General features: G+C 40.1%; 2 protein-coding genes across 9 annotated transcripts in view; one reads left to right on the top strand and one right to left on the bottom strand.

Moving 5' to 3' along the window:
• Positions 1-1,774, bottom strand: part of DOCK4 (dedicator of cytokinesis 4) — a 435,623-nt gene extending 433,849 nt beyond the window's left edge. For all 7 annotated transcript variants that reach the window (XM_070264886.1, XM_070264887.1, XM_005609313.4 and 4 more), the window contains exon 1: positions 1,369-1,774. In XM_070264886.1, the coding sequence (XP_070120987.1) occupies positions 1,369-1,405 (37 nt within the window). In that variant the 5' untranslated portion in view covers positions 1,406-1,774. The remainder of the gene's footprint in view (positions 1-1,368) is intronic.
• An 18-nt stretch (positions 1,775-1,792) lies between these two features.
• Positions 1,793-27,319, top strand: part of ZNF277 (zinc finger protein 277) — a 118,300-nt gene continuing 92,773 nt past the window's right edge. Inside the window, exon 1 of one of the 2 annotated variants that reach the window (XM_001500504.7) lies at positions 1,793-2,098. In XM_001500504.7, coding sequence (XP_001500554.3) covers positions 2,008-2,098 — 91 coding nt within the window. In that variant the 5' untranslated portion in view covers positions 1,793-2,007. The remainder of the gene's footprint in view (positions 2,099-27,319) is intronic. The other variant, XM_005609314.4, reaches the window with a different exon arrangement.

A 27,319-nucleotide genomic window follows, 5' to 3' on the forward strand; every position in this document is an offset into this window, starting at 1 on the left:
TGTTTAATCAATCATACAGCCTCTTCAGTGGACTCCAGAGTCCTATCCCCAGGCGAAGTTGTAAAAAAAAAAAAAAAAAAAACCCTTAACTACGACTTCCTGGAAAGGCTTTTCAGATTTTTTAAATTACAGAGAAATAAATTTAGAATATAAGCGGATACCTACACATCACCTAAATCACTAGATCTGCACCCAGTTAAAAAAAAAAAAAAAAGCCAATCGGCAAGACATTACAGAAAATACAGACTGTTAGTAAATTCCGTAATGTTTTCTCCCTGTTAAACCTTCTGAGAGGTTACAATTACATTTGGCCGCTGCAGGCTTGTCAGAGAGCCCGGCTTCTTAATAGTCACAACCCTAAAAGGAGTAACTGTCAAGGGGAGACCCAGCTGAAATCAAACAACAAAAACGGGAACTGTAATCGGCCTGAAATGGGAGGAGGGAAAGGAAGGGAGACTCCTGTATTCATCAGTCAACATTAATGTCCTTTGTTGTTCACCTTTGCACAGAACAGCGAGAGCTACCCTGTGCCTTTTCCTCCGAAAGCCAGCGTTAGAGTAGTCCTTTCCTAAAAACTGCCTCCTCGCCTCGAAGACCCAGGCTTTCCAATCCCGCTCCCTATTATCACTCCACAGCCGGCTTCCACCGCCACCCCCACCAAGCTCACCCTGGGCCGAGAAGGTGGCCAGAAGTAAAAACACTGCTGAAACACCCGTTGCCCTCCAAAGACCAAAGAGCAAAGCGGCGCAGATGTTGAAATTTACCAACCCCCCGGCCCCTCAACACACACACCCCATAAACCCGGGAAGGGAGGGAGGAGGGAGGCTCGGGCCGGGCTCGGTCTGTCAGAGCGGCTCTTTTGAGCACCGTGCCACATTCCGCACTCAGGGAAGGTTTTGCGCTTCCCTTCTGTGTTGGGGGGTGTTCTCTCTGCGCGGTTGTTGTCGTCCCCCTCTCCACCCTGGGAAATCGTTGCAGTCCATTGCCGTCACCCCGCCGCTTTGGCGAAGGAGGAAGGAGGGTGAGGAACGGCGTTCGCCCTCCTCTTCCAACTTGACACACAGACGCCCCGTCGCCACTCCAAACTCCGCAGGCAGAGCCCGGAGCGGGCGGACTAGCCACGCGCTCCCCACAGACGTCCCGGCACTCCGGCAGCCGGTGCCGGGAGCGCCGATCGAGCTGTGAGGGGCGACACCCCGGCGCGCACCCCTCTGCTCGGAGTTGGCTCGGCAAAGCCAGAACCCGCAGCGCGATGCCAGGATTAGGCATTTCCAGCCCGGCGGAGCGAGAGGGACGCGGGGGCAAGGACGCGAAATGCGCACCCTCTCCAGCCAGAGCGGAATAAAAGTTCGCCCCGCGGAGACTCACCCACGCCGTATTTCTCGTGCTCCGTAGGTATCCACATGGCTAAAGCGGAATCCCGGGTCTTCGGGCTTTGTAATCCCCGCGCCCCTTCTCCGGCTCACAACAATGCACAGCTCCCCACTAGCGGCTGCAGCGCTGGAGCCCGGCGGCTCCGCGCGGGCTGCGGGCGCTGGGCAGGGTCTGCACTGGAGGCTCCCGAGCCCGGCGTTGACACTGCGCGGCCGAGGCTGCGCCGCCCGCCGCTCTCCAGGCGGCGGCTGCTCACAGTCCTCCGACGCGCTCCCGAGGACCCGGCGGCGCAGTCATTGTTCTGATTCACTGAACTAAGCGAACACGCCGGGGCACTCTCGGGCGCACCCCCGCCCGCCGGCGCCTCTTCCAGCCCACCCCGCACAGAGCCCCGCAGCACGCTGGGAATTGTAGTTCTGGGCCTCTCCATCCTGGAAGGGGGCGTGGCATTACCGGTTACGGGCGGGGATTAGGGTCCTCTCGCCACGTCCTATTGGCCCAAAGCGTGACGGTGCAGCGTGGGCGTGGAGGAAACGCTGCGTTTATGGGGCGTTCTCCTCCAGTCGCGTTTCCATTGGTTCCGGGCCGCACCCGCCCCGCCTTGCGGCCCTCCCTTTTTTCTTCACCCGCGTAATGGCTGCTCCCAAGACCCAGGGGGCTGCTGCCCGAGGGGAGGAGAACAGTGATGGCAGCCGTAGTGGAACCGGGGGTGTCAGTTATGAGGGTGAGTACGGTGCCTCTGAGATGCAGGTGGCTTGTCTTCCTTTCTCTCGGACCGGGAGTGCAAGTGACCGCCGGGCGGACCCCGGGAGCCTACCAGCTCTGAGGCCACCTGGGCGCGAGGGGGCCACGAGTGTGGCCCAGCGGGACGGGGTGGGGTCGGAGGCGGCTACTAGAGGGAACTGTCGAGGGAGGGAAGAGAAAATGAGTTGGAATGGCCTTCCCCGCAGCCAGGGAGGTTCCTCGGGCGTTTGTCTTCCATTTGGAGCTCCCAGCTTTGCGCTTGCTGCCGAGTGGGTGTGGGTCAAGTCAGGCTCGCGCGCGTGTGTGATTATAACTCCGGGATTAGCAGCTCATTTTCCTCGAAGTGCCCTTCCCCCGCCTCGGTGTGCTTGGTTTGGCCTCAGGAGATTTGTTTTATTTGGGTTCGGGCGGATTTCCAGTTGCAGACTGGTCGCTACCCTGCGCTCTACAGATTTGCTGAGTTGCTGGCGGGAACGGCCTCCGAAGGGGAAGTGTGTGCCTCTCGCTGCCTCGGTCGCTTGTTGACTGCCCCTGGCGTTCTCCAGGATTGCTTGTGGAGCCTGGGACATCTTCCCAGGCTTCGTCCTTAGAGAAAGAGGAAAGGAAGTGGTGTTTTGCACTCGTGGCTTCAGAGGAAATTTCAAGGGGTTATGAAAAGCATCACAGCTACTTTGGCTCTACTTGACTTTCAAGTTGTTCTCTGATCCACTGTAGAGATCAAAAACCAGACTTTGAAAGCTGCAGAGAGGTTGTCTTTAGCATTCCTAGCTCCATTCTCTTACCTTTAGTCTATCCCGCCTGCCTCCCCTTCTTTTTTTTGCCTTGATATGTCATTTAGCACTGCAAGCTGTCTTTTTTCTGATGGACATGTTTTGGGGCTTAAATTTGTTTCTGAGTCCTTGAGGTGTTTAGTTTTGTTATGTTGTTTCTTTCTTTGTTTCCACTTTCTTGGTTAAATTGACGTTTAATCTTAAATTTTCATCTCAGCAGCACAGAGATAAAGTGCAATTTCTTCCCACTTGTCATCAGTGGAACTCCCTGGCCCTGAAATTATTTCAATACCTCTACCAAAGAAATCTTGGTAGGCTCCTGTGTTAAATATTGAGTTATACCCACACTCTAGACAGTTCATTATTGGGTTGGCCATGTAGTGGGTTCTTAGGTGATGGTAACAGACTACAGTGTTAAGCTTTTCCAGATTTTCAAAGTTCCAGAGGGCTATGAGTTTAAAAATCTAAAGATGAAATCTTTGGTGAATTTATCTCACAGATTAATTCATAAAAAAGGAAAATTGGGTATGCCTTTCAAAAACATTGTAGAACATTTAAAAATCATTAGTTATTTTAAAATTATAAAAGTTTCCATTATAAACATTTCAAACCTTTCAGAGGTGTGTAAGGTAAAAAAATGAAAATTCCTTCACCACACAGTCCCTGTCCAAAATAACAAGTGGTAAGGGTTTGGTGGGTGCACTTTCCAACGTATTCCTATATGACACTCATCTGTATGGTTTAGATTTTTTAAAAATAAAAAAGGGATTATTCTATGTAAGGTCAAAGATCTACACCTTCTTTCTCCCAATGATCTGTTAAAGATGCTCTTGCATATCAGTACATTAGTTTGCTTCCTTCTTTTTAAGAACTGTACCCATTGTATCCCAAAATATGAATGTGCCATACTTTAGCCATTCCCCTATTAATGAACATATAGTGTGGCTTTAGTTTTTCAGTAATGTTGTAGTGAACAGCTTTATATACATATACTTGACCGCTGGGTGTGTATTTCTTTTTTTAAAAAAAAGATTGGCACCTGAGCTAACATCTGTTGCCAATCTTTTTTCTTCTTCTTCTTCTTCTCCCCAAAGCCCCTCAGTACATAGTTGTATATTCTAGTTGTAGGTCCTTCTGGTTGTGCTGTGTGGAACACCACCTCAGCATGGCCTGATGAGTGGTGTTGTGTCCTCACCCTGGATTCAAACCAGCGAAGCCCTGGGCCAGTGAAGCAGAGTACCTGAATTTAACTGCTAGGCCATGGGGCCCACGCCGGGGTGTGTATTTCTTGATGAATTGCTGGGCGGAAGGTTACACATGTTTAAAACTTTAATAGATGTCAGATTTTCCCCTTGAAGAGTATCAATATACATTCCCACCAGTATCATGTGAGTGTCCTTTTCCCCATATCCTCACCAACTATGAGGAAATTACTAATCTAAGACCAATGTTTAAATGATTATTGGGTTGAACTGAGTAACTGATAGAAAGCTTTATTGTGGGTTCTCATTTTTCAACAAAAGTACTGAGCAGCAGTGAATCTGCTGTATCTGTAACATAAAAAAAAAATTTCCTCACCCTGGCTCAGAACTGCCCAGTTGTCTCACTATTTTGTAGCAGTCAGTGGAAGAGCTTAATGGTTTATTTTTATGTCATTCTTAAAAGGTAAAGGTATGATTTAAAATCTCCTTAATAACCTATGTATCATTCTGAGACTTCATCCAATTTTTTTCAAAGCCAGCAAAGTGATACACATTTTGGGTGGAAATAATATTAAAAACATTCATATTTTTTGTTAAGCAGCCACTTAGGTTATCAAGTATGTCTTTCCCTGTAAAATCCTTAATTTCTTGAAAACTGCCTCTTTTAAGAGGTTTCTCTCTAGCTCTAATTAAAATGTCAATCTCCGTGTTTAATATCCTGGGACAGAAGGGACCAGGGAGTCTTTTTATAGAAATACTTGCAATTCTAGAAGATTTCTGCTAGACTGAGTCACTGGGTAGTATGCAGGCAGGTGCAGCACCTTCCCCGGGACCCGTGTTGACAGACTTTCTGAGGTGCCATCCCTCTCCAGGAGAGTCCCTTATCTTTCACAACACTGCTTTCCATGCATTTGAACAGTAACTAGGATTTCATGTTGTCCCCTAAAATTAAGAACAGGTAGTAAATAGACTCAACATTTCTCACATTTGAGGGTGTGTTATTGGTATTATTTTCTTTTATTGTTTTTAGTTAGAAAGCACTAAGATAGCACATCTATAGTTTGTTAATTGGCAGTACTTTTACAGAATTTTGTGTAACTGAGGTGATTTCTTCTGACACTGTTCACCTGTGCCTTCATGCTGTAATATTCTGACAGAGTCAACTTTTTTCCTTGCAAATGCATGCCTAGGAGATGATGATCATGGTTATCCTACTTTGGATTTATAATGCTTTTCCTCTGGAGACCTTATTAACTCATTTGTGATGTCTTTAGAAGAAATGTGGGTAGCAGGTGGTGTCAACTCCTCATTCTTGTATGTCCTATTTCAATAAATGGCATCAAACCTTAGCTAGAAACCTGGGAATCCTTGATTCCTATCTTGCCCACAGGTCCTGAATCTGATCAGTTACCGTGCCTTGTTTTTCTGTGCCTGAAATAATCTTCTGAACCTGTTCTTTCTCTTTATCTCACCAGCTACTATTCTATTTCTAACCTTCACCATCTTTGCTGAGTTACCTGTGTCCCCCATATTCCAAACTGCACTCTTGGGGACCAGAACCTCCTATACGTTTTTGTCTGCCTGACTCTGTTCGTAGCACATTGTCAGTGTTTAATGAATGTTAGACCAGAAATGAATTCTAGTCTGGACAATTGCAAAACCTTCCTAACAATCTCACACACTGATTTTCCCCACTTTAATCCACATTCTAAAACACAAATGTATTTGTGGGTCTGCATTTGAAAACTCCGGTGTAACTATAATGCATGTACAATTAGGTCCAAATTCTGCATGTGGCATTTAAGCTTCTAACTTACTTTTCCAGCCTCATCTTCAGTCACCCTGCTTCCCTTCCCAGATCTCCATTTTCACACATTATCAGACTCTAGTTATTTGTTGGCAGCTTTGTCTACCCCATTAGACTGTGGACTTCTTGAGGGCAAGAATTGTCTTATTTTACTTTTATGCATCCAGTGCTTATCAGAGCTGCATGTAGTAAACACTCTATAACCATGTAATGGTTAGAATCTGTTTGAAATTTATTCAGAGTACTTGGAATGGCAGCTATTTTAAGCAGAGGAATTGAAATAGAATAAAAAGCTGAGTAGATGTTTTATGCTTGTGAAAGTTATGCATACCAACTGGAAAATACAGAATATCATCTTCATAGTTAGCATTTTAGCATAGTTTTTCAGTTTTTTTATTGAATGAAGTTTTAGTGCTATTTAGATAATGATTAAATTTTATAAAAGAATACTTCAAATCTGTCCTTTATAACTTTGAACCCATAACCGAATGAACTGCTACATAGACCTTAAAATCTGTCTTCTGGGCTGGCCCCGTGGCCAAGTGGTTAAGTTCGCTCGCTCCGCTGCAAGCGGCCCAGTGTTTCGGCGGTTCGAATCCTGGGCGCGGACATGGCACCTCTCATCAAACCACGCTGAGGCGGCGTCCCACATGCCACAGCTAGAAGGACCCACAACAAAGAATATACAACTATGTACCGGGGGCTTTGGGGAGAAAAAGGAAAAAAATCTTTAAAAAAAAAATCTGTCTTCCATCCTTGTATGGCTGTTATCCAATTTTCCACAGGTTATCATCTTATTTCCAGCATTAATGCTTAAGTCTAGTCTTATATATTTGACATGATAGTGGAAAGAGGACTAGACGCTATCTTGGAAAAACTGTATGTAAATTTCAGTTCTGACATTTAGTAGTTATGTAACAGATTTATTGCACATGTGCTACATTTATGAAAATATAGATATAATACCTACTTCACAGAGTTTTTATTATTTCATTGAATTATATACTTATGAAAGCCCAACATATTTCCTTTTATAAAGTTGGACCTCAATAAATATTAGTTGCTTTCAATAGAAAGGTATGCCTGACTGAACTCTAAAACTCCCTGCTCTCTGATTGTGTAGTATTCACTTAGGAAGCAATCTAAATTGTGGTGTAACCCAGGGGAAGCTTAGGAATGTGTGGGTGTTAACTGCTTAGGCTGCCCATGCATTCCTGGAATTTGGGGGTTGTCAGTGTCTGTTGGTACTCTGTACTAGTACTGTAACTATGTGCTCTGAAAGCCTTTTATATTATCTTCCGTACCCTTTCTCACTCCTACCCAGTGCTGCCCCCTCAAATCCAGTTCCTGGCTCCCCACACATACACCCACACTCTGAGTCAGCAAGAAGCTCAGATGATCTTGCATATTGGGATGGCCTTGCAAGGTACAGGCCAGAGGATATCATGGACGAAAAAAAATTACAGAAACCTAGTCTTCCGGGTTTGGTGTAAGATTCTGAAGGGGCCTCCTCCAGAACACCCTTTTATTTTCCTATAAAAAATACACAGGACCTAGCTTGTAGGATATTAAGAGGAGCTATTGTAATAATGATGATGCTGGTGGTAGCTAACATTTGTTGAGCAGTAACAGGTGCCAGGTACTATTTCAAATGCTTTTACAAGTCTTATTTCATTTAATCCTCACAACATCCTTGAGATAGATACTCATATTATCTCCATTTTGTTTACAAATGAGGAAACTGGTGCAAAGAGTAGCTTGCACAAGGTCACACAGTAACTGAAGGAGAACTTTTATCCTATTAACTATTATAATGATGTCTCATAGTAACTAAATTCCATTGGATGAGGTCTGAAACAGACTTTCCTTAAACATAAATATGTTCTAAAGCTAGTGTTACTATAGAAAGGAAAAATGGTATAGAGAAAAGAGTGTATGTGTACATGTTGAGGTCAGGCCAACTTAGGATCAAATCCTGATTACTTACCAGCCACAGGCAAGTTAATCAACCTCTGAACTTCAATTTCTCTCCTGTAAAATGGGTAATAGTCATGTCTCTCTTGCTGAAATGTTAAAATGATTAGTGAAATGACAGATATAGTAGCCTGGTCTTCAGTAAATGGTGACTGTTATTTCAGTCATAGGTCTAGGGACATCTTTGGCATGTGTGCCAGAGGTGATACAGGTGATGATTTTGAGTGCTACAACTTTAATATGTCTTCTCCATTTCATGACCAGGTGTCTGCTGAGGAATTTGGTAGGTACTTGTAGTATGAGACGCTGGGTTTACATATACTTCTCATTGTGTTGACATAGACCTTCTATTCATGCAAAAGAATAGTGTCACCCTCCACAACACATACTCATACACTTCCCATCTTGTAAAACTGAAGATGATGTTGATAAGATTCATATAATAAAAATCATACTTTCTTCTAAACATAAATCCATGGGTGTATAGAAAAAAGCAGTGTACGTAAACTGTCATCTCCAGCAACTGACTCTTTAAATGCTTCTATTAGCTGTTCTTGGAGAACTTTGCCACAGAGTTAGGGTTCACTTTTGCTATGATTTATTTAATGAACTCATCAGAGTCTGAATGGGTTGGCATTTCACTGACAGTAACTTAAAGAGTTGTCATCTCTTGCTGAAACAAGTGTGTTCTAGTGACCTCATTGAGCCAAAGGTGAGCAGGGCAGCTTTTTCCAGAAGTGGTGATGCATTTGACTGATCAATCTTCTGCCTCTCTTTACATCTCAGCCTATACTCTTTGTTACCAGTGCCATTTATTTGTGAGATAGCCAACTGGAGTTGGGTGATACATTTAGCTCTAGGAACCAAGTAAGGTTTTCTAGAATTAAACAGGACTTAACTCTTTGCTTCATTCTTGCAGGGGTCAACAATTGAGAAGTGGTAGAATATTTTAAATGATATAAGCTAACGTGGGATACTATTAGGCTTTCTCCATGTACAGTAATTTGAATTAATCAATACATTGAGTAAGAATGTGTGGAAGGAAAAACTGAATTAGGAGTCAGGAAACCTGGATTCTGATCCTGAATTTGCTACTTTGTAGCAGTATGAACTTGGGAGAAATCAGTTAACCTCTTTGAGCTTCAACTTGATCATAAAAATGCTACAGTTAGTTACCTTGCTGGTATTATTGGGAAGTTGAGTAATATGCAGTAAATGTGAAAGCATTCTGTAAACCTTGATGCCCTGTGAAAATATAGGGATGAAGGATGTTGATGATAAAGGTTTATCACAAGAGGCAGTGGTGGGTCTTTGGAATTGGACAAACTGGATTCAGAGGTAGCTATCAGTTAAAACCTGTGTGACCTTGAACACATCATGTGACCTCATTATTATGACAGCTGCTGCTACGGCTACTACAAAAGTCTGGATATGACTTTAAAATGATTACAGACTAATCAACATGAGAGTTTGAATCAAGGCATATCCCTGATTTTATAATATGTAAACTCTGTCACATACACCTTTGGATAAACTCATCTTCTGGAACAGTGCCATACTGTGTTGGCATTTGGTGTTGGTCTAGTGGTGACCGTGGATTGGCTCCATGCTTGGTGCTGTATGGAGCTCAAATGAAGAACCCTGGCGTTATCCCTGGGGACATTTCAATGTAGTTGATGGGCCTCAGCATTCATAGTTTACCAGAGCTAATTGGAGAGTCCTTTCTGTTTCCATATCACAGTGTGGGAAGAAGTGGATACATTTGAAACAGTAATTTGTATGCTTTGACTGAGTTGCCGAGCATAGTAAAGCTTTTAAATGTGTTTATTTTTAAAAGAAAGGAAATGCATGCTCCTTCTCCTAGTTTCCCTAACACTGTCCTCATTACGTGTTTTTTCTTAACTGAAAGATAAACCCTCCCCCAAGTAATTACACAGGCCCTGTCTTTAAAAGAATTTTTTTTTTAGTGTTTTTATCCAAAAACTTAGAGAGAGTTGTTTTTTAAGAGAAAGACTTCGGAATTGTAATTGTGGTTATTTATTTAACACAATCTTCTGTTATGTAACAAGCTGCTATTCCCCAGTAATAGCCAATTAGAAAAGAAAATATCTTGTACGGCTAATCGTAATTACCATTATAAAGCAATTAATAGCAGGAAGTGTTGCTGAACAGTAACATAACATCAATCGAGCTATCTTTGCTGAAGCACCATACAACTAATTTCCACAAATGGAGGAGGGGAGGGAAAGGAAAGGAAGGTGAAAAAGAGTATGAAAGCTTATTAGAATTTCTCACAAACCAGTTGATGAATGACTCTTGAAAGCATTGTAAATATGTACCCACATGAAGGAAAGTAATGCTAGTAATTTACTGGGACTTTGAGTTATTTTTCCAGCAGCAGTGATCATAAAAAGAATTGTTTAGGGGAAAGCTCACTGAACAAGAAGTCAGAAGACCTGGGTTTTAATCCCACTTCTGCTTTTGACTGACTCTCTGATTTTAGAGAAATTGTTTGCAGTCATGGTTAAGACTTCCTGGTTTGTAAATGAGAGAATTCACTTATATTAGCATCCTTTCAACTGTATCTTCCAAGTATTAATAAAAGAGAAGGTAGGGTTACAGCTAGGGAGACCATATTATACATATCCCAGAGTCCGTGTAAAAAGAAAAACTATATATCTGGGTAGGCCCTTAAGAATTAGTTGCACATGTGAGAGCCATTAATCAGGTGTATCAAGTTAGAAAATTGGTGGAGAACCACCGCAATAGATGACATATAGATAGATATTAGTGTGCATCCTGTCTCACCCCATCCCCTCATCTTTCCATTTCTTAATAAACAGTGCAAATCTGAAAGAGCTGTTAATAGAACTGAGACTTTGTTCATTCAGAAAATTTTATTCAGCATCTGCTATGTGCAAGCTTCTGTGTTCTGTGTTCTAGATGCTATAGAAAACAAAGATGAAAACAAGATAGTTCTTGCCATCAAGTATCTTCTGGCCAAATAGGGAAGTACACAAATAACTATATTATAAGGTAGAAAGTGTAAGGGACCATCAGAGTGGTCAAGTTGCAGTTGAGCAAGAAAGAGATTGTGTGTACCCCTGAAACTAATACAATGCTATTTGTCAATTATACCTCAATAAAATAAGTAAATAAATACCATCTAATTAAAAAAGAGAGAAGGAGACTTGTCGAGCCAGTGAGTCATGTTTTAACGATAACCATAGTAAAAGGGAGAAAAATTAGAGCAGTAAGTTAAATGAAAAGCTAATAAAACTTGGGAAAAAAAGAAGGAAAGAAAGATTATGCCCAGCAGTTGGTACTGAGCCTTGAAACTGAGTAAGATTTGGATATGCAGAAATAAGGAAAAGCCTTACAGGCCTAGGCAAAGGGAGGGAGCAGTAGAAAAAGCAAGTAACAAAGCAATTCATTTTGCCTGGAGAAAATGGTAGGTAAATGGGAGTAGTTAAATTGAAGCTAGATCATATAGTCTCAGATGTTAGACCCTGACTCTGCAGATTATGGGGCTTGAAGGTTTGAGGGAAGAAAATGACAAGATCATAGTTTAATCAGGTAACAGTTGTCCACCTACAAAAAACAGAAACCACTTGAAGAGGGTAAGCATTTATTTGGGATCAAAGAATTGCAGTTCCGTGAGCACAGATTCAGATAGAAACCCAAATAGTGTCCCAGTTACAGGAGAAGGGCTCAGGGTTTTTATGAAAAAAAGGGAGGAAGATGAGGTGAGTTGTATTAAAGAAGAGTTCATTGGTGTTAGATAAGGTAAGATTGGGTTTGTATTTCGTAGATTGGTTAGATACTCAGTTATCAACAAAGTCCAATTTCATCAGTCCTTACAAACGTGATAATCTTGTCCTTACTGACTTCTTGGAATGTTGGTGATTTGGTCCAGTTTGGAAGATAAAGAAGACAAGATATGCAAGGCAATTCCTCTGAAATGGCTGCCCTAGCTCTATTTTAATATGGCTCCATACGTGTCATCTTTCACGCAATGTGCTGATTTGCCAAAGCAAGAGATAATGAAGACCCACACTAGACCTTAATAATATGCCCTTGTTAATGAAGTCAGGTGATAGCTCAGTCCTGTAAAGAAATTCCTGAGATTAGAAAAATATGCTGGGACAGAGCAGATTGTATATGAAGATTCTGTCTTTGATAGATTGGGGTCTACCTGGGCTCTGACATGAGGAAGGCCCTAGCTGACTGCAGGCAGAAAACACCGTAAAGATAAGACAGCCATCAATTAGGGTACAGACAGGTGGAGAGATCTGGTAGTAGATAGTGTTAAAGAAAACCAGAGCTGGGCGGTAATTAAAGCTGTAAAAACAGATTTTATTCAGGAACTATTTGCAATAGAGTGAAAGAGACCTCAGTGTAGAACTGGGCTCAGTTCCGTATACAACACGGAAAGGTGGGGGTTTTTGGCCAAAGAGCATTTGGGAGCAGTGGAGGTGGGGGAGATTGGGTGATAGAAAATTACTGAGAGGAAACATCAGGGGGATTCTGGCTAAACAGACTTGATAAGATTCTTACTGAAGTCAGGCCAGGATGTTATTGCCTGGAGGATAGTAGAGAATGAGGAATCCCGTCAATGTGGAAGGTGGTGGATTTTGTCTAAACTGATTTAGCAGGTTTATTGCTAAAACTGGACTATGCAGGTCTGGCAAGGCCTAGTGGAGAAAAGAGTTCAAAGGAATCTGACTAAAGTTTAGTCTAGGAGAGAGTTTTTGTCAGGAGCAGGAACACAACCACAAGTTAACTGGATTTTAGGGACAGGACTCGAGTCATTAAAAGCCTGAGAGAAACAAGTTTAGAGGAACATGGATTCAGGGTGAGGCATCAAATGAGAGTTTATGGAATCAGGGCAATAGATTGAGGACACCATTACTAGAAAAGGAATACAAGTTGAGGCTTGGTTCCAAGAAATTACCCACATGCCCAGTGACTGGCATCTCAGACCCAGGTGGAGATGAAGCCAAGAAGACTGGGTTGATGCAGAATCACTGGCTCAAGGTGGTCCCCTGCTGGAGCAGAGCCAAACCACCAGTGGACTTAGAGACCCCTACTATGCTGATTGGCAGTACTGGCAGGGTCTTAGCTCCAGGCAACTCATTACAGTTGCCCATATGGCCACTGAACTCCTAACCCTGAGCTCATTAATCCTGAATAATCAGCCAGTTGTAATATAATTCTCAAGTATAAGGTGATAACACCCTTTCTTTTTCATGACTCCTAGACTACATGGAATTTGATTCTGCAAAGATTCCTGTTCTTGATCTTTTTCCTTGTGAAACATCGTAGAGTTTGACAGAACAGATTAAGTTATAATGTTAATAATTTCTCCCCTATTAATATGATATTTTTAAGTATCAGTAGTTATACTGGTTTCTATAAATAGAGCACAATCCTGTTTTTCTTTCATTCCATAAAAACCCAGAGTAAATCCAATCATACAAATTTATGTGTTCTTAGAGCCTAAGTGAATTAAAAATGACTAAACATTTAAGTGATGGGCTGGAAAGAAATTCATTTCTTTGCTATCATACTTTGATATATTTTCATAAAAATTTGTGTTCTTGTTTCTTTTATTCGTCTATGTGACTAAAGTAGGTAGGGCTAATGTAAATTTTGTATGCCGTTTATGTTTTTAAGGACAGTATTCCAGGACTCCATAGAATTATAAGACAGAAAAGTATGATACCTTTTTACACAAAGGGGATTTTATGATCAAATAATTTGCAAATAGTAGGTTAAATAAAGTTACGTAAGTTCCTTACTTCAGAATTTTAGTATGCTAATTTTTGTGACTGTTCAAGAGATAAATATTATAATGCAGTTTCCCAAATATTTGACTACACTACCTTTTTCTCAAATAGCCCCTATTAACATTTCATGGGATGCTAGTGTTCCATGGAATTTGATTTGGGAAATGCTGATCAGGGTCATCTTCCCCTTAAACAGATCGTATTTATTAAGAGCTTAGACATTCCCAAACAGTTCCATATGTGAACATCTTCAAGAAGAGATTGTTCACCCTGTGTCTGTAATAATAACCATTGTCATTCATCTTTATAGCTTTCCTATTTTACTTCATGCCCTTAGTGGAGTAAAAAATAAGTGTAGACTATTAAGCAGAAGATAAAAACAACAAACATAACCATTTGTTCTGTCTCAAGGAGATGTGACATCCTCTAAGGAGCATTTTTCCCCCATTAAATCTAAAAAGCAAGAGTTCTTTTGAAAATGTCCAAGGTAGCATTGAAATAAATATTTGTATAAACAAAACCTACCCCTTTAGCATAATATAACATTTACTCTTCAAATTGGTATCTTTTTTCTTTATTTTAATGCCTCTTCCTTAGTACATTTGAATTGAGAATTGAATATTGAATGACAAAACAGGAAAGTATTCCTAAGTATCCAATTTCTGACCTGCTGTTCCAGAGCACTCAAGCCTGTGTTTCTTGTTAAGTCAGGTAACCATAGCTATTTAATGCATTATTTAAGGTTATAAAAATTTAATTCACATTCCTCTATCAGCTTTCATTGACTTCAAGAATGTAGGTTAGTTGCGTTTTTTTTTTTTAATTGCCTGCGTGTGGCATCATTGTCAGAAACGTCAGAGTTTCTGAATTACTGTTTGTTAATGAAATGATGAATCCAGGCATCTCTTTGATGTAAAATCTACAACGAGTGGAATATAGAGGAATTTTTTAGTGAAAGGCTTTTTTAAACAGCTTAGAAATGATTCATGGATCCATTGTTATTCAGTTCTAGTTAGCAGTATTCAGAGCCAACTGGCAAGTCTCCATTTCTTCAGGATTCTCACTTACATTAAATGTGGTTTCAAAGTAGACTGATTTAGGCAAGCAGCGTATAAGTGAGACAACTGGATTGCTCTCTTTGTCTTGTCATCTTTTTCTGAAATTACATGTTTGCTGATATCCCTTGTGACAATACATTAATGAAGCAGATTCTGAATTCGTCTTATTTATGGGTAGTTATCAAAAATAATTATAACATTGGGGCTGGCCCTGTGGCCGAGTGGTTAAGTTCGCGTGCTCTGCTGCAGGCGGCCCAGTGTTTCGTCGGTTCGAATCCTGGGCGCGGACATGGCACTGCTCGTCAGACCACGCTGAGGCAGCGTCCCACATGCCACAACTAGAGGAAGCCACAACGAAGAATACACAACTATGTACCGGGGGGCTTTGGGGAGAAAAAGGAAAAAGTAAAATCTTTAAAAAAAAATAATAATAATAATTATAACATTATTAATATTAGCTAATCCTTGTCCTGCTGTGAAATTCATACATACTTGTGGAAACTCAAACATATTTTTGTATAATTGTGGACATCTTTTTTTTAACTTATATCCTTCATAAGTTATACTTCGTAAATATTGCAACCCTCATTATAAATATACACCTCCTCTCTCTTTCTGGTTGTCATACTCATAGTTCAGATCTTAGCTTAAATGTCACTTTTTATGTGAAGCCATTCCTGAACCATAGGCTGAATAAGCTACAAGTTTCATTGTAGAAACAACAAAACGTTTCCTTGTAAAAAACGTTTCTTACTCATATTATACTATATAGTTATCTAGGAGAACCCCACTTTGTAGAGAGAGAAATTTTAATTCTACTAGTTCAACTAATATATGCTGTATTAGTTTCCGAAGGCTGCTCATAACAAATTACCACAAACTAAGTGGCTTACAACAACAGAAATTTATTCTCTCATAGTTCTGAAGGCTAGAAGTCGGAAATCCAGATGTCAGCAGGGCCACACTCTCTCCAAAGGCTCTAGGGAAGGATCCTTCCTTACTGCTTCTGGTGGCACAAGGTCTTCCTTGGCTTGTGGCAGCATAATTCTAATCTCTGCCTCATCCTCATATAGCCTTCTCCCGTCTCTTTGTCTTCTTTTCTGCCTCTTATAAGGACTTCAGTCATTGGATTTAGGGCCCACTCTAATCCAGGATGATCTCACCTCAAGATACTTAATTACAACTGAAAAGACCCATGAAGTCACATTCTAAGATTCCGAGTGTTGATATCGCTTGTGGGTCACCCCTCAATCCACTACATATTTGAAGATATTCCCTTATTTCCAGATAGTCTTCTTTCTGATCTGGCCAAGGCATGTGTACACAGGTGAGTGCGTGTTTTTATGTGAGTTGGGGTAGTCCTTTTTCATTCTTTTGTAAGCTTTCTATAGCAGATAGTGCCTGCTGCTTGACTTTATGGACATTGGATGTACGCATTAACCTTATTGTTCTCATGAATATTAAATTCTTTCCACAAAGTCACCACTGAGGATTTGGTTAGGGCTTATTAAAAATGTGTAGTCTTTTGGGCCAGCCCATGGCCAGGTGGTTGAGTTTGCCTGCTCTGCTTTGTTGGCATGGGATTTGCCAGTTCACATCCTGGGTGCAGACCTACACGCTGTTCATCAAGCCATGCTGTGGCGGCATCCCACATAGAAGATCTAGAATGACTTACAGCTAGGATACACAACTAGGTACTGGAGCTTTCGGGAGAAAAAAATAAAAAAATGTGTAGTCTTGGGGCTGGCCCAGTGGTGTGGTGGTTAAGTTTGCACACTCTGCTTTGGTGGCCCAGGGTTTGCAGGTTCGGATCCCAGCTGTGGATCTACACACCACTCATCAAGCCATGCTGTGGGAGCATCCCACATACTAAAGAGAAGACTGGCACAGGTGATAGCTCAGGGCTGATCTTCCTCACACACAAAAAAGTGTAGTCTTTTTATGCTGGGGCTTTTCCATCACTGTTATTTTCTACTCTCCTTATCTTTTATTGTTTTAGGGTTCTCAGATTGTACACAATACATGCTAAGTTCTTTTGCCTATTGACTGATAGCTATAAGTGTATCCTTTGTGCTTACAGCCCTTGAAATTTGGTCTCATAATAAAGAGTATAGAGTAGTGCAAAGAACACTGAATTTGTAAACAGAAGAATCTGGTTTGCATATTAGTTGTGTGACCTTAAATAAATCACACTCCCTGAACCCTGTTTTGTTATAACTAAGACAGAAATAATAATCTTTCTTATCTTGCAGGGTAATAGTGGGATATTTAGGAGATGTTTTTATAAAATGTAAAGGGTTATACATATAAATTAAGCAGTGGTATATTGATATCCTGCATGAAGTGATCATCTTTGGATTTACTGATTGGTGGTCTTGTATCCTTTGTAGTATGACTAGCCTCTTCCCCATTTAAACTGTCAGTCACTTCTCATTTAATCTAAATATCTATAAAATATTTCGTCTGTGAGTGACATAGGGATAAGTCACTTTGGGAAATGTTTTAAAAGCATAAGACAGTTTCTGTCTTCTTTGAGCTTATAGTCTAATTGGAGAAGAGAGACACATACCAGTAACTAGGTTAAACTCTGAGTAAATGGATAGAGAAAATATTTGCTTGAAAGTGGTGGTCATAGTTTGCTTCATGGAAGAAGTAAGAGAGATCAGAGGACTAGGAAAGACTCCAGCAGGCATGTAGACGGATACAGAGTACCTGAGCCTAGAGTAACAGCTTGCATAAAAACAATATGCAAAAAAAGAGCCAAGTTTCATCCAGGGACGTTTCAGAAACTGCTTAAAGCTTCAGGCTCCAGAGAGAAGTATTGGGAGACGAAATAAACGACTACACCTATAACCATTTTATAAGAACCAAGAAACTGCCCAATGTTCAAGCCCTTATTTATGTGGATGTGGATGTTTCACAGATTTGAATCTTTGTTCTCCATCAAGCCAAATGGTCTCTAAAAGCAATTAGTAGGAGTTAGCAGAATCTCCCGAATTAAAAAGAAGAGAGCACACAGACAGTTCTCCTTCCAGATCAAAAAGGACGCTTTGATCTTCCCTAGCTCTTGAGTTCAGCAAGCATTTCTTGAGTACTAATTATGTGCTAGGTCCTAAAGGCACCAAAAAGAAGCAGACAAGTTCCTGTCCTGAAGGTGCTGCTTGTCTACTAGAAGGAGATAATGCAGAAGTGCAATAAAAGAATGACACTGAAACAGCGAGATAACTGTCATCTGTGCTTCTAACCTATTTGGGAGGTTAGGGTAGGCTTCACGAGGAGGTGATAACTAGCCACAGGTCTTTGCCAGGTGGGGTGGGCCTTCTTGGTAGAGGAAGCTGCTTGAGGAAAGGCTTGGAGATGCCCTACACCTGCATATTATTCAAAGCCTCTGATGACTCAGTAGAGTAGAAGACAAGGCTCGAGAACAGGGCAAGGGCTGTATTAAGGAGCTTGTGGGCCATGCAAAAGAAAGTGGATTAACTCCTACATGATGGGGGGAGTGTTTTACGAGGATGAGCAATATGAATCAGATTTGCTGGATAGAAACAGCCTTGTAGCAGTCCTAATGTGAAGATGCATAGCGGCAGGGCAGGTAGTCCAGAGACTTGTTAATAGAGCACGTTCCTTCTGCAGTCCAAACTGGATGCCAAGCTAAATAAGTCTTACTAAAATGTGTAAACCATCATGTATCCTTCCAGCTCAAAAACCAGCTGTGATTTCTCTACGCCTATAGGAAAAAGCCCAAAATGAAAGCACATCTCATTCAAGGTTCCTCATTGCCTGGCTCCCGCTAATTTAATCTCCTGCTGCTTTTCAGCCATAGAAATAGCTGAGGGTTTTCTTTTTCTCCCTTACTTGTAACCACTCCTCAGGTGTAAGCTCCACATTAAAGGAATAATCTAAGAGGCACAGATGGAGAAGTTAACGTCTGTTCCTTGAGTGCTCACTTGATACTGTCCTGTGGAAATCTGCACTTTCAAATTTAATTTTCTAGATGAAAGTAAATTTTTTAAACTTATGTTTTTCTTAATTATTTCTAAGAAATTTCAAAGTTTATCTTTTCCATAATTAAAAATGGCCATATACCCCTGCAATTCTGAATTTTTGTTTTGATCCATGGAGAGTTTTATCAGATACTCCTAATCAAGCTCCAGATTTTCTGTAAATCTAGGAATTTTCAGAGAAGACCCCATATCATTTGGGAGGCAGAGTGATTGTGTGTCTTTAAAATTATATATGAGTGTGTATAGCAAAACTAAAAACTATTTTAAAGTGTTGATGTGTTGATTGGGGTGAAGTTTAGTCTGATAAACCAGAAAGGGGAAATGCTGGTTTGTTGCTATAATTTTTCTCTTGCTGAAAACTTACATACATATCTACTGCAAATGGTTTATTTTGGTTTAGCACAACTGATAAGTTCAAGGTCACCCTTAGCCAATTTTCAGAGGTATTTAATCTTCCACTATAGTACTTCTTTTTGGTGATAAACTGCATTTTTTTTAAGTAGCTTAGTTACTGCCAAAGTCTCTGATGAATGCTGTCTGGTCCTAACGATGGATTGCAATTTTTCAGATTGTTTTTTGGCTCCTTCCCATCTCCCCATTACCCTATTTTTTTTTCTATTTTGATAATTTACTATTATAATAGATTACTTCATTTCCTATGAATGTTTTTACTCTTTTTCTTTAAATTTTCTTTAACGTGAATGATATCTCTCTTCATTTCTGAAAGTTAGCAAACATCAGCAGGGTACTATTTTACATACTGTATTGGGATCAAGATAACCATATAACTTTCCTAATTCAAAGAATTTTTCAATTGATCAATGTACAACTTTTCTTGTGTATTCATTCCTAATATCAAGTATATTTGCTTGAAATACATAATTTTGGGGGCAAAAATCTAGTCTATTATTTCAAAAAACAGGATAATAGCTTCCACCCCGTTAGGAAAGAAGGTTGGTATCAGTTTTAAGGTTTTCTGCTGTTTTTATCCAGTTAGCTCCCTTGGTGAAAACAGCAGCAGCAGCCAGGGACAGCCACCAAAAAAAATCTTCTCCTCTTAACTAAAGTGATTGCAAAGCCTTTGTCCCGTAAGTGTCATGTATTAAAGACTGGGCAGATGATTTAAAAAGTGAATAATGAGATCTGGGGAATTAAGATAGGGTTGGGGAGTCAGTGTAATTGGGATTAAAGTCTCAGGTAAAGACAACATGAATTGCAAGAAAAAGGAACAAGGTGTCAACTAGACAACAGAGGAAACCTTGTGAAATCAAATAAGATGCGTCCATTTGGAGAATTAGAACAAAATAGTCTGTCTGAAATAGTTTGTGGATTAACACTTAAATCCATGTAGGATAATGCTCTGAATTTTCAAGTGTTCCTCTCCAGTACCTATTTTGAGGTTATTTACCTAATTTGAATTAATTTGAAAGCCAGCTTACAAACGAATAACTGAGAAGTGAGGCCACTTCTCTGAGGTTACTGATGTGCACTAATAATAGCACACATTACTAGTTGATGATAATCTAAGCATTGCAAGGGGTGGATAAGAGTTGAAACTGACTGCTCTCTGGGGTGTCCTTTCCTCAAGATCCCCTTGAATCCTGAATCTGAATAGCACTGTAATAGCACTTTTGTTGTTAGAGCAGTTGTGTATCAAATGTTTTATGCAGTGCCCAAGTGCAGAATGTAGTGATGCAGTTCTTACCACATAAATCTCACTACGCTGAAGTTTTGTCTGTCGTCAGTGGAGTACCTTGTAATTTTCAGGGTGATGGCTCGTGGTTCTAAAAGCCTGAAGTTACTTGGATAATCCACTCCCATTATCACTGCATATTTTGAGAAAGTTTATCATCATCTAACCAGTCTAACCAATTCGTGTGTTCTCCCTGCCTAGAATATCTTTTCTCAGCGTTTCTACCATGCAACCCCTACTCATTCCTCAAGACTTAGTTTAGATATGACCTTCACCTTTTCTGTGAAATGTCTTGCTGACTCCTTGCCCCCACCCAAAAGGTAACCCAGCATTTTCCTCTTCTTAATGCTTCATTTTCATTATCAGTTTCTGATTTCAGCTCTTGTATTGGGATTGTGACTGCAATACACTTTGCACTTGTATTTTGTGTTCAGATACTCAGTAAGTTATGTCGGTGTTACTCCTGACTTGCCACTTGCCACATGGATGGGATTCGACATCTGTGTGCTGTATGTCCAAGGCTGAAGCTGAGGCTCCCCTGGTTCCATCTTCTTTCTCCCTGCCTCTTAGCTACTGGAGGACACTGTCCTTGCAGAGCCAGTGCCACACTGGCTTCCCTCCATAGTCCTCCCCACATCATTAGCAAGTCATATTTTCTAGAGCATCATTCCATGCTTGATGTCATTTTATCACCTGTGTCAACTACATTTAGCAGATAAGCAAATTACGAGGCAAAAAGCACAAGTCACACAACTAGTTTTTAGCAGCAGCACTGTCATTGAAACCCCTAGATCTATTTACTGTTAGTGTGTTATCGTTATACCACACCACAGATTCTCTCACACTTTCATTTTAAGTATCTGCTTTGAATGAATGGTATTTTTACTTAATTTTTGTATATATATTCTTTTGCCTAGGGACATCCAGTTATTCTAGCACTATTTGTTGAAAAGACTGTTGTTTCCCCAACTGAATTGTCTTGGCATCTTTGTCAAAAACCAATTGACCATAAATTTGAGGGTTTACTTCTGAACTCTGAATTCTCTTCCATTGATCTGTATTGATCTTTTCTTGTGCCAGTACCACCCTGTCTTAATTACTACAGCTTTTTAGGAAGTTTTGAAATCGGTTGTGAGGCTTTGTTCTTCTATTTCAAGATTTTTTTTGAGTTACTTGCTGATTTTTCCAGCATCAGAGTTTATAAAAAAAAAAAAAAAAAGACAAATATCAGCAGTAACTCTTTGTTTTAGCTTATAAATAATCTCTTGAAATCTGTTCTGATGGGCTGTTTTCAGGTACTGTTCTTTGATTCTGCTGGAACCAGGCGCTAATCTGGGCAAGTGGTGTTTGAACTTTTCTGGGCTTTAGTTTTTTTCAATGTTTAGAGTGTGGGTCACCTAGATACCCTTCTAGGTCTCCTGTAACCTTTAAAAATTTGGGCTCAGTAATCTCTATTTTCTTCCTTCTATAGTTGAACATGTAAATAAAGTGTAGAAGGGAAAGGGAATTTCCTGGTGAGTCAGTATTAATGAAGCAGCCCTGTTGTACAATTGGCAGTAAGCTTTAGAAGGAAAGGCTAAAATAGTTGTGAGTGCTATGGTAAATACCTTAAGTTTTGGTGACCCTAGAAATTCTACAAATCCTCTTTCACTAACGACTATTCACGTTTCATCTTTGAAATTAAGCACAGGGGCTGGCCCCGTGGCCGAGTGGTTAAGCTTGCGCGCTGTGCTTCGGCGGCCCAGGGTTTCCCCGGTTCGAATCCTGGGCGCAGACATGGCACTGCTCATCAAGCCATGCTGAGGTGGCATCCCCCATGCCACAACTAGAAGGACCCATAACTAAAAATACACTACTATGTACTGGGGGGCTTTAGGAGAAAAAGGAACAATTAAATCTTTAAAAAAAAAAAAAAGAAAGAAAAAGAAATTAAGCATAATCTAATATTTTAAGTTTAAACCCAAAAAGCAATTTTAGAAACATTTACACTGTAAAAAGGTCTCTGTGCAAATAAGACATATTTCGTGTGACAGTGAGTGAGGTCTTAAACCCGATTGGAATATATGGATATTTATATTTCTGACTATTTCACCCATATTTCTCATAACAGATATTCTTCCTTCTAGGTTCTCTGTTTATGTAACTTATTGAGGGTCAAAATAGTTTTTTTCTGTTGTAATTTTTTATCATAATATACTTCTATTCATCAAGGTGGACTCACTGACATTCTGGGTACCAGTAACTTCAACTGTTTTAGAATTAAAACAGAAAAATTATTAGACATAAATTAATATATACAGAGATAGAGTAGAAGGAGAACAGGTGTATTTTCCCTAATCAGATGAGGTTTGTTTAATAATCATATATGTATATGGTTTTCTTTATTACTTCTCTCTAGTAAGACACCTGACAATCTCTATATTTATGATGTCATTTAGTTGCCTAATTTTATTAAAGTATCTAGATTAGAATTGATGGTCATATGATTAGTTGATATGTTTCATAAGCCATTAATCTACATTTTCTATTTATAATCTTGATATATGCTTTAAAAATAATTTTTATAATTTAGTCATTTAAAGCCTCTTAATATGCAATTACTTATATGGTTAGAAAAAAATTTCAAAAGGCTTTTATGAGCAATTTTCACAAATGTAATGTGTTCCACCCACTATTACCTAGGAAAGGTAGCACAAATCCTATTTTATTTCTACTTTGAATACCTAGTTACTGGCACAGAAGAGCTCAAATTATATATCTTTTGAGTAAATGTTTCTGTTTACAGTGTCCAAAACAATTTTTTTTCCTTACAAATACTCTTCATGAGAAACTTATTCCTCTACCTGGCTTTCTGATGATTAGTGACTACTCTTCTTCCAGTCATTTTGGCTCAGGGTTCTTCAAGTCCTCATTTCCTCTATTCAGTTATCCCTTCACCTCTACCCCATGACGCTGACAGCAGTCGACCCATTCTTCGCTTTGGGATCCATCAGGTCTGATAGCCAGTGCAGCTAGGTGAAGGTGAGAGAGACTGCTAGCTGAGTTCCAACCACTCTTCTCTGTTATTGGAGTTCTCACATGGGTTGAAAGCAGGGGAAGGAAGAGAAAAAAAGGAAGAGCAGGCAGAGGGAAGGAAGTGAGGAAGATTTCCACTCTGTGTGGATGTGGCCTCCTAGATCCTGTTCTCATGTCCTTTCCAGGGCATTTCAAGGGAGAAGCTCCATTCCACATTTGCAAGTATATTTGTTTGCTGCAGCTGCCATAACATAGTACCACAAATTGGGTGACTTAAAAAACAGAAATTTATTGTCTCAAAGTTCTGGGGGTTGGTAGTCTGAGATCACGGTATCAGCAAAGTTGGTTCCTTCTGAGGGCTGTGAGTCAGAGTCTGTTCCATACCTCTCTCCTAGCGTCTGGTCATTTGCTGGCAGTCTTTGGCATGCCTTGCCTTGTAGGTGCATCATCCTCATCTCTGCCATCACCTTCACATAGTGTTCTCCCTGTGCGTGTCGATGTTTTACTCATTGTTCTATGCCCAGTAGCTAGCCCAGCTCCTAAGACACTTTAGTGAGGTGCTTAGGAAATATTTTTTTGTTCATTTGTTTCTCTGGGCACTCACTGACTGACTGCAAAGCCTGAAATGGTGAATATCTTAAGTGTCTTACTGTATCTCATGGTCATTATTGTATCCATATTATGCCACTGCGCTTGAATATAGAGGCCTAACTCTTTCATTCGAGGAGTGCGCATCACTGCTTTTTTAGATAAAGAAACAGAAGCAGAGAAGTACCAAATGTTTTGTCTAAAGTCCAAGGGTATCACTGGCAGAGAACATTGCAGGTCCCCAGATTCTAGGTTTGCTGTTCTACCCTGACAGACTTAAGGAATCAGGCAAAGTTGTTTTTCTCCTAGAGACAGTATGGGCTTGTGTATAATGTATCTTTTTGCTAGAAGAGAAGGGTTTTTTTTCCTCTCAATGACTCAAGAAAACCACAACTCTACTCCTGTACTAGACACAGGAACAATATCATCATGCTTTCCTGCTCTGTTCACTCACCCTTTTAAGGAAATGCTTAAAGAACAGCAGGGCCCTATGGTGACAAAGGCACTTTATTCTCAGTTCAGTATTCCACTTGGTGGCCTTATCTTCATTCTCCTTACTTGCAATAAACTAACCTCTTGCATCTCAAATGTAGTTATAATCCAAAGGAAATAATGACATCAATGATTGTTTCACTAGCTCTATATTTCTTAATAACGAAATAAAAACATAAATGAAGCCTTAGCAATGCATATAGTTCAGCAAAATGTACCAGTTCGTGTATTTGTGCATCAGTGTACAAAGAGTTATATAAACCCCAAAGGCATAAATGGGATTGAGAAGTTAGCTATATGTCCCCAAACTCGGCCAATCTCACAAACTAACTGCTGATTTGCCAGCCTCTTTTGAGGGACATTGGAAAGGCCTCTGTTCCTCAGAAATCTATGCAGAGAGGTAGTATATTGTGTCACTCTCCTCAGTATATGTCCCCTCAGTATGAATTTTGCCAGATCATTTGCAGAATGGATTAAAAAATGAATCAGTCAACAGAGTGCACTCCTTTGGCTCAGCACTGAGCTGAGCACAGGGGGGAAAAGAAAGATAAGCTAATTTCATGGAGCTTCAAGTATAATTTATGAGACAAAACATATACATGTAGAACAGAAATGCCAGTAACAATATTTTATTAAGTAACAAATTGTTTGGTATATTAGAGAGCAATATTTCTCAAGCTTTTTTTTTAAGTCATGGCACTATTTCTACGTTATCTTACACAAAATTCCAATATATAAAACCTGTAATAGCTGGGCTTCTTTGGTTAAAGATGGTGGGAGGAGGCCAAAAAAGCCATCTCCTCTGGTTGTCTCTTTGTCCCCAGTGAGACTCCCTTGAGATCTGAGGCATCTAGGATTACAGTTAAAAATCATTAAATTTAGCATGTAAACATGGGGTAAATTGAGAGAAGAGAAAATCCACTGTGAGTCTGACAAGGAGAGGAAAGCTCCAAGTAGGAATTCTTCCTCAAGTTAGTATTTGGAAGGCTGGGCAGGATTGAAATAGATGGAAAGGAGGGAAGAAACAAGAAATGAAAAGAAAAAAGGACATAGATAATATGGAACACAGTGAGAAATAAAATTGAGTAAGGAAAGTGGGTAGACATTAAGTAAAAGCTAGAGAAGCAGGCAGAAAAGTTGAGATTTGTTGAAAAAGAAAATAGGGAGGCACTAGGCTCTTAATCTTAGGAACTGATGTGAGGAACACAGACTTGAAGAAGGGAAATTGATATAGGTGCAAGGCGGTTTACATAGAGAATTGATGTTTATTTTCAAGGTATTTTTTCCTCTCTGTCTCTTCTTAGTTTCATAATTGGAGAAACAGAGTAGGCCATCCATCTATTCTGCCTTCCTCAGTCCCCAGAGCTGTGTGTCATCCTTGCCTGAGCCCTCCAATTCCCTTACTCTGCAAAACTGAATCCAGTTGGGCAAAATGTTCATCCTTTCCACATAGCCGCTAGCCTAGGGGTCATCCTACCTGACTGTACTTAATAAAAGCCCATAATGCCACTTTTCCTTCTCTTCCTTTTAAAAAGATTTTGTTTTCGTTTCCCTCCCTGAATTGCGAAGGGATTATGCATCTTCGAAAGATGGAGAGATCTATATGTGGCTTTGTCTCATTGTAATGAGACATATTTATATAAATGCCTGATAATGGGCAATATGAATTGGCTTTATTTTCTTAGAAATGTTAGGTTTTGTGTTTTTTTAATTCATCAATTCCCCTTTTTATTTTCTTGTGTGCTGATTTCGTCGCCAGTTGGTCCCCATAGCAACAATGGATAATGCTAATGAAACTGCAACATCTTAAGCTTTCCCACAGAGAATCTCTGTTAAAATAGCCATGGAACACAGTTGCATTTATTACTTTCTTTCTTTAAAAGAAATCAATATTTTGGAATCTCCCATGATCTAGACTTAACTTCTTAAACTGTCTGAATAGAATTAGAGTCTCTAATTTCGACCGGTTTTTTTGAGGTTGATAAACCACAGTTGGATACCACCTCCTCCCCCACATTCACACTCCGTGTTGGTGTACGACAGTGGTTCTCAAAATATGGTTCCCCAGCAGCGTCAGCATCACCTGGGAACTTGTTAGAAAGGCAAATTCACATACCACACCCCAGACCTACTGAATCAGCAACTCTGGATGGAGCCCAGAACTATGTTTTAACAAGTCCTCCAGGTGATTCCCATAAACACAAAAGTTTGAAAACTACTGGTGTACAGGATAAACAGTACTGTAGTAGACCACACATCACATCCAGTTTGTGATGGATTCTGCTAACATGATTAGAAATTATTTAGTTTGTTTTTGTCACCTAAATTTATTTGTACTATGAAATATTAGCTGAATACCAATTTGTGTTAAGATAAAACATGGCAGTGGAGAGTGTCTGATTGATTTTAGCTACTGAAAAGAAATGTTTCCTAATCTTTATCCATTATTAACAAACGTAAGAAAAAGGCAAGTAATTGCCATTGTCTATAATAATAGGTGATGACTCAGACTATAAAAGCATGCATTTTTTTTCTGTTTTTTTTGTTGTTATTTCTTATGTTTTGATGTGTGGAGGCTGACAAGTATCCACCTTTTTGAAAGTGTTTTAAATAGTACCTTTTCTGCATGTAGTAAGTAATTCATCTTTTATATCCTAAAACACATCAAAAGCATGCAGTAAAAGCAAGGATCTTTTGTAGGCCATGACTTAAAGAATTGCAAAAAGGACAAGTTTACCTTGTTATGTAAAGTTTTTAAGAGGCAGGTAAGACCCGGAGCTTGGAGATCCAGGCAGAAATTTGAGCTGGA

The sequence above is a fragment of the Equus caballus genome, chromosome 4 (genome assembly GCF_041296265.1).
Source record: "Equus caballus isolate H_3958 breed thoroughbred chromosome 4, TB-T2T, whole genome shotgun sequence".
In the NCBI taxonomy this organism is placed as follows: Eukaryota; Metazoa; Chordata; class Mammalia; order Perissodactyla; family Equidae; genus Equus; species Equus caballus.